Source organism: Vitis riparia, chromosome 7, assembly GCF_004353265.1.
Source record: "Vitis riparia cultivar Riparia Gloire de Montpellier isolate 1030 chromosome 7, EGFV_Vit.rip_1.0, whole genome shotgun sequence".
Lineage (NCBI taxonomy): Eukaryota > Viridiplantae > Streptophyta > Magnoliopsida > Vitales > Vitaceae > Vitis > Vitis riparia.
The window spans coordinates 9,067,959-9,076,041 of NC_048437.1; the positions used below are offsets into that span (position 1 = coordinate 9,067,959).

The 8,083-nt window shown below is 35.2% G+C and overlaps 1 protein-coding gene across 1 annotated transcript; it reads left to right on the forward strand.

Moving 5' to 3' along the window:
* Window positions 1–203: 203 nt before the first annotated feature.
* LOC117917939 (protein HEADING DATE 3A) lies at window positions 204–2,786 on the forward strand. The gene is made up of 4 exons (XM_034834417.1): window positions 204–497; window positions 638–699; window positions 1,606–1,646; window positions 2,319–2,786. The coding sequence occupies exons 1-4, from the start codon at window positions 300–302 to the stop codon at window positions 2,540–2,542; spliced, it is 525 nt and encodes a 174-aa protein (XP_034690308.1). The 5' UTR covers window positions 204–299; the 3' UTR covers window positions 2,543–2,786.
* Window positions 2,787–8,083: the final 5,297 nt, after the last annotated feature.

Genomic DNA, 8,083 nt, shown 5'->3' on the forward strand with positions numbered 1-8,083 from the left:
CTGTGGACCGACTTCTGCGAGTATCAATCAAACCGAATATAAACTAGGTCCACTTCACTTTAAGTCTAAAAGGGAAAGAGGTTATGCGCCAAACTGATATCTTAGGACTTTTGTTGAGACAAAAACAAAAACTCAAAAAAATAAAAGATAGATTCCATCGATGGAATAAGAAATAAAGGCAGATAGCACCGGACTAGTTATATATTCAGAGGCCGAGGCTCTATGATATTTGCAAACAATCCATAGATCAATACAGTTGGGATAGCTCCCTCTTGTATTGTATCGGTGAGGTGTGTGTGATGCCTAGGGAAAGGGATCCTCTTGTTGTTGGGCGCGTTGTCGGGGATGTTCTGGACCCCTTTCTCAGGTCCATCACTCTGAGGGTGACCTACAATAATAGAGAAGTTGCAAATGGCTGTGAGTTCAGACCCTCTCAGCTAGTCAGCCAACCTAGGGTGGACATTGGAGGGGATGACTTGAGGACCTTCTATACTTTGGTTTGTCTCCAGCCCCTCACCCCCCACCCACCATCCCCCCTTCTTCCTCCTCCTCCTCCTCCTCCTCCGTCTCCGTCTCTCCTTTACTTTATTATGATCACATTTGAAGTTGACTCACCTTGTTATCCATTTGCATGCAGGTTATGGTGGACCCTGACGCTCCAAGCCCCAGTAATCCGAACCTAAGGGAGTACTTACATTGGTTAGGACTCTCCCTCTTCCCCTCTCTTTCTCTCTGTCTCTCTTTCTCATACATGGAGACATACTATGTCTGGGTTTGGGGGGTTTTGAGTTGTTTCTCTCTCTCTCTCTCTCACACACACACACATAGAGATGCGCACTAGATATGTCTGGGTTTTGGTGGTTGTGTGGTTGTTTGAACTGACGAGAAACTACCTTGGGTGTTTGTGTGTGTGTGTGAGGACTGAGGAGAGTTTTTGTCGTTGGGGATTGGGAATATGGTTGAAGAAAGGCAGAGAGGACCTCTTTCTTGGGCGCTCAAACTAAGGAAAGACTAATCTCTTTGGAAAATATAAGATGGGTTTTTGTAAAAGCTCAGAAGATGGACTTCTGTAAAACTACCAATCTTGTAGGAAAGCTACTGCAGTACTGTTCACTTGTAGAAAAAGACAGAGGAAGATACCCCTCTCTCTCCACCTCTCTCTGCAGTTTTTGTTTCTGTGGTTGACGATCACCTGATTGGTTGATTTTGGGCAAAAGGGCCAATTCAATTAAAAAGTAGCTTTCGTATTTACAAGGTTTCAGCTTTCCAGGGATATACCGTGGGGTCCTACAAGTACCATGCACATGGTATGGGCAACATACCCTTTATCCCCACTTGCCTTCCCTTTTTTAATTTCGCCCAAATTCATTGTTATTGTTTTCACTGTCAGCATCACTTCCCTTTCAATTTCTCCCACTTATTTCTGTACTTATGATTCTGGGTATCTGTTAGGTTTAGCTTTCAATTTCCATCAACTTATATCTTCCTTTAGATCGCCCCCCACCCCCAACCCCAGGTCAAAGATGGGCTTACCCTTACTTTTCCATAATGTTATGCTTATCATCTGCTGATTAATCAACATCCTTCTCTGAATGAACTTTTTAGGTTGGTGACTGATATTCCAGCAACTACTGGGGCAAACTTCGGTAAGTATTACATCTTTTCTCTATCTTTTCTTTTTTTCTGTGGTTCATGGCATGTTAGAATACGCCTAGAGATTAAGCTTTAATTTCTGTTTTCCATCAAATCCGACAAGGTGATGTGGGAATCAATCACTTGTCTTGTTTGATGGATAAACTTGCATGCTAGCTCCTTGATGGGGTTAATTAAGCCTAACTTAAAGTGAAATTGATCACGACAACATTATGGCTTTTCCTAGAGACCAATGGACATTTCACTTTTCCTGGCAATAATAATTCAGTGGTTGATGGGCTACATTAATTTACTATGAGTTCAGTAGTACTGATGATAGCAACATGACCTTTTACGAAAAGAAGCCATCTTAATTTCAATTATTGCAATAACAATTCACTGGAAGATGGATAGGCTTCATCTACTATGACTCAATAGTACTGGTGATAGCAACATGACCTTTTTATGGATGGTCATTACCAACTCACCTCTTAACTTCCATTATGATTGCCATAATAATTCAGTGGTAAGTAGTGGGCTACGTACACTCGCCACTATCAGTCAGTAGTACTACTACTGATGATTAGACCCAACTATAAGTCTATAACTACAAGTCACAACTGGTCAGTATTCTATCAAGTTTTACATACTTCGCTAGACAACCACATATCAATGGATGTATGCAGGCCAAGAGATTGTGTGTTATGAGAGCCCACGCCCAACAGCTGGGATTCATCGCTTTGTTTTTGTATTGTTTCGCCAACTGGGTAGGCAGACAGTGTATGCACCAGGGTGGCGTCAAAATTTCAACACTAGGGACTTCGCTGAGCTTTATAATCTTGGTTTGCCTGTTGCTGCTGTTTATTTTAACTGCCAAAGGGAGGGCGGCTCGGGTGGTCGAAGATCATAATCAATGGATTTTGTACGCAACCTTGCAACTTACAAAGGCTATATTTATCAATTTGCTCTATATCATCTAGTGATCTCTATGGGGTGAAGCATAATCCACAATATGTGTTAGCCTAAACCAAGCTTAAGCTTAAGCTTAATCATCATGTATGATGTATAGAATATTGTGTTATATGCCAATAAGATCGAAGAATATGTAACAATGAATCTTTCGGTCTTAATGAATCGTTCTTCGAGTTTTTTAATTAGCTATTGTTCGATGTTTCTTTAATTTCCTTAATTAATTCTAAATCAGTGATCATATATTTATGCTTGAATAGGCAACTTGGTGATAAATGTACGAGTGGCTTCTAGTTAAATATATTTCATGGTTTTTACCATGTATCAAATTTAATACAAAATGTAAAAAACTTTTAAGATTAAATAATAACCTTTAAAATATAAAACTAGTGTATTCGAACAAATACTTAGAGTACGTTTGAGAGTTATTTTAGAAAATGTTTATAATATTTTTAACACTTGAATGATACAAAATTTTAAATATTAAAAATATTAAAAGTGCTTCTTAAAATCATTATCAAATAGACTCTTAATATATTAATTTTAAATAGAGAATGAAACTTGTTATCATATGGAATATATTGGCCAAAATTAAATTTGGTACTTGAATAGTCACCATAATATCATTCAAATTAATTATCCTTATTTTCTTATATAATCAAAACATGTTTTATAAATATTTAAATATGTATTAAAAACAATAAAATTAAAGTCTTGTTTAAAGTTATCCATAGTTTATATATAAAATCAAACCTAACAAAAAAAACAATATATTGAAAACAATACGTGTACAATCAACATAAAAGGAATTGTATTGTACACAAAAGAAAGCATTTTACATACTTTACAAATTCAAATTTCAAAATTCACTAAGTACTAGACAGATTCAAATTTCAAAAGTCACTAAAAAGAATTGTATTTTTAGCTAATGTTTTTAGAATTGAAGCGGACATTGAACCAAAAAAGTTTTGAAAATATATAATTTATATTTTATTAAAATTAAACTAAAAAGAATTTCATTGATCGAACCGAACAACAGTCGAATAGGTGACGTTATAAATATATAATTTATATTTTATTAAAATTAAAAATAATTAAAATATATATAATTAAAAATTAATAATATTTATAATATTATTTATTCACTTTTATATAAATGTATTAATATTTTAAATTTATTAAACAAAATATATATAATATTTAAATATGAAGATATATTGAAAATGGTAAAAAAAAAATATTGTATTTAACTATTTAAGTATGAAAACATATTGAAAATGAAAAAAAAATTATGTAATTTATATATATATATATAACAAGTTTTTTGGTTCATTTTCTTTAAATTTCTTGTTGGATATCTTTTGTATTTTCTAACCCTCTTCTTTGTTTTGAATCATGACATAATTCCTGTTTTCATTGCATATGACCTTGTCCTGGGTGTCTATAGTATCAGAGCCATCGAGAAAGGAAGTTGGGTCTTGTTTTGGGTGTTTTGGCCTATCCTAAGATAGGTAGCAGTGTGCCTAGGAGCGCGAGCCCTACCGGTTGAGCCGTTGTTAGCCGTGGATAGGCGTTTGTTAGGCTGTAAGAGGGTTGGGGTGACGTCTCATAAGGTTTGTCAATCTGCTATTAGGCTCTAGATCAAAACCCTAAAATGAGTTCAATTTTTAGAACCATGTCTAGGAGATCCAGTGATTCTCAAGATACTGTTGTAAACAGTGAAGAGATCAATTATCCTAAGATCCAAAATGATTTAGATGATTGGAAGTTACCCAAGGTGTCTAATCAAGAAATTTATAAGAAAGGAACCTTTAAGTTCTTCACAGATTATACCATCAAGACCTCTGAAATGTCAGTCAGCTTAGAACAAGATGACCAAGTCATAAGACTTCTAGATAACAGATCCATTGAAAAGCATAAGAAAGATGGCTATAATTTCATACACTTTGGTATGATTCAAGTAGCAGCTAAGCCTTTGACAAGATTAGGTTTAAACACCTTTATTGTCATGTGTTTAAGGGATAATAGGCATCTCGAATATTGAGATTCTATTATAGGCGCAGTCCAAGCTGGACTGAATGATGACCCAGTTTATTTCCAGTGCTATCCTAACTTCACAGTTAGAATAAGAGATGTAGACATCTTAGATTCCGTTGTCCTGCATATTAAGACTCATGGCTTTAAGATCAAACCAGGAAACAACCCTGTTTCAATCATAACCAGGTTTGCCTATAAGAGCATGAACACAAGCGTGGGATCTGGGGCTCTTTGCACCAGTCCTAAAGGTGAGACCACTTACTTTCACTCAGATATGCTAGATAAGTCAGATTTCATCATCCCCAAGAAGATCTTGTGGAAAGATGTTGAGTTTCCTGAAAATTGGCATTTTGCTAATGCTGTTCCAGCCATTGCACAGCGTTCTGAAAGTATTGAATAGATTGTTCAATATCCTGATGGAGGAGGAGAACTGGTTTTCTCCAACTCTTTCAGACATTCTAGCAGCCCTAGAGTTTCTGTTTATGAACCCTCTAGAGCTTCAAGCTCTTCCATCCCAGTTAGAACCACTAGGGAAGAAGAAGGTTCCAGCTCAGGAAATCCTAAGAATATTAAGCTAACAGGTGTCAGAAGTCACACCAACGTGGCTAGACCATTTTACTCTGAGGAAAATGAGTCTACTCAGGAATCCCAACAGGATGAGTCCCCTGCTATGTCTCCTACCTATTCCCAGATGATTAACACAATAAGCCTAAGTGATGAGGACTTTGAGATCAACAAGGATCTCTTAAGAAAAGACTTCTATTCTGAAGTCAATAAGCAAAGAATGATTGGTTCTTTAGCACTATCCCTAAGGTCATTAGAACCATTTACCAAGAAGAATTTATGCCTACTTAAGACAAGAAAAGAAAAATATTAAGTTTTGGATTTGGTTTGAACTCTTCAAACAAGAGGATTATCCAGATTATCCTTATAAGCTGTTAATAACACTAAAGCACTGATAAAATTAGTCCTTTGAATTTTCTAAGGAATTCCAGGAAAATCCCAAATCAACCAAGCTTTTGTTGATAGGATTAATAAGAAGATTAAGGATAATCTTCTTGCTCCTTTGACTGTCCAGCCTCATAAGAGAATCAATATGTTAAAGGTGATATTAGTTCAGAAGAAGAAGCTGATGAACTAATTAAAATGTTTGAGGAACCCCATAATCAAATTATTTCAAAAAATATTAACAATTTAGAAACCTTTAAGACTAGGAATTACTATCCTAGACCTACATTTCCTGACATGCAGTTTGAGGAAAGAAATCAGTATACTCAAGCCTCATACACCAGTGGTACTATCTATGAATGGAACATAGACGGTATGACTGAGTATAACATACTCACTAAGCTTCAAGAAATGACCATGGTAAGTACAACCTATAAGTTAAATAATAGACTGCCAGATCATGCTGTAGCTCAAACCATTGTTGCTGGGTTTACAGGTCAGCTTAAGGGTTGGTGGGATAATTATCTCACTTTCGATGATAGAAATAGTATCCTTAAAGCCTATAGGATTAATGAGAATAGTGAAGTTGTTAAGACGAAGATGGCCAAGATATAGAGAATGCAGTGGGTACTCTAATCTACTCAATATCCAAGCACTTCATTGGAGATCCTGCAAAAATTAAGGATAAAACTGCAGATCTCTTGACCAACCTTAAGTGTCCTAAGCTTCATGATTTTAGGTGGTATAAGGAAGTCTTCCTAACCAAAGTCATGCTAAGGTCAGATTGTAACCAGTCTTTTTGGAAAGAAAAATTCATCTCAGGATTGCCCAAGCTTTTCTCTGATAGAATTAGGATCAAGATAAGGGAACAGTATAATGGTCAAATCCCTTATGATAAGCTAACCTATGGTGAGATTATAAGCATTGTCACAGCTGAAGGGATTAAGTTGTGCAATGACTTCAAGCTTAAGCAACAAATGAAGAATGAACAAAAAATCTACAAGAATGAATTTGGATCATTCTGTAGCCAATTTGGTTTCATCCAAAAGGAAACTATGCCTCCCTCTAAGCAAAAACCAAGCAGGAAGCCTAGCAAAGATAAGTTTTACCACAGTAAGAGAGGTACCTATGACAACTATAGGATGAATGATACTAAGCAGTCAAGACACTTCCAACAAAGAGTCAACAAAGATACCCAGAAAAAGGTAGAAACTCTTTTAGATGTCAAGCCAATTATCTGTTTTAAATGTGGCAAAGTTGGCCATTATAAAAAAGATTGTAGAGTTAAGCAAAAGATTAATAACTTAAGTGTCTCAGATGACCTAAAAAATATGCTTTGTAAGGTAATGTTAAACTCCACAGATTCTGAATCAATGACTAATTCAGATAATGAAGATGACATTAATCAACTAGACAGTAGTGGTGAAGTTTCTAGCCAATCTTCTAGTGACCAAGCCGAATGTATTAAAGGTAATTGTAATTGTCGTCCTAAAACTATAAATGTCATAAGCCAAGATCAGGAATTCATCCTAGATACTTTAAGAAAAGTTGAAGATGAAAAGACTAAGCAAAATCTTTATGAAGTTTTTAAGAAATCTGTTGTTAAGGTAGAAGCCAAGAAGACTGTTAATCCTTATAACCTTAATGATATCTTAAACAGGTTTGACCAAAAGTCTCCCAAGGAAGTCAGCATTAAGGAACTTCATGAAGAAGTTAAGCAGTATGAAAAGGAGATTAAGGAGTTAAGACAATTCATAAATCTAGGTCTCTCTGATCTCGAAGAACAAATAAATAGAATTGTCAACCAAGGAAACCTCATGGATATTCCAGAATCTTCTCATGTTAATGAAAATGAGACAGATACTTTTTTGAATACTGTGAGTAGGGTTATCTTCCAAAGGTGGGAAGTCTTCCTCACTATAGTAGTCAAAGATAAATTTGTCTTTGATATTATTGCTTTGATTGATTCAGGAGCAGCTGAAAATTGCCTTCAAGAAGGTCTTGTACCTATTCCTTTATGCGAAGAGACTAGTCAGTCTCTATTTGGAGCCAATGGCAAAAGACTTGCCATTAAGTATAAATTAACAGATGTTCATATCCGTAACCATGACATCTGTATTAAGCAAACCTTTATCCTTGTTAAGGATCTTAAGAAAAAAGCCCTCCTAGGAATACCCTTCTTAAGCTCTATTTATCCCTTGTGGGTAGATAACCAAGGTATAAGAACAAAGATTTTTTATAAGAAAATTCTTTTTGAATTTGCCAATCCTGTTGAAAACATCACTCTTTGTGATCAAGAAATTAATCTTGTTAGAATAGATGATCCACCTAAAATATTAGGTACCCAGTTAATTCATAATCTCATTGTAAATGATATTTTAAGCATTCCTTTATGCATTTCAAAATTTCAAACTGATATTTTGAATCAAGGAATTTTAAAAGTTGTTTTCACATCTGAGAAAACAATTAAGTATATAGCTTTTAAGTATAATTTAAT

What these genes read in the sequence shown, in the direction of transcription:
- LOC117917939 (XM_034834417.1), top strand. Translation starts at nt 300, where the DNA reads ATGCCTAGGGAAAGGGATCCTCTTGTTGTTGGGCGCGTTGTCGGGGAT. An exon ending in TGAGGACCTTCTATACTTTG is followed by an intron (nt 498 to 637) that starts GTTTGTCTCCAG and finishes ATTTGCATGCAG; the next exon opens with GTTATGGTGGACCCTGACGC. An exon ending in AACTACTGGGGCAAACTTCG is followed by an intron (nt 1,647 to 2,318) that starts GTAAGTATTACA and finishes GGATGTATGCAG; the next exon opens with GCCAAGAGATTGTGTGTTAT.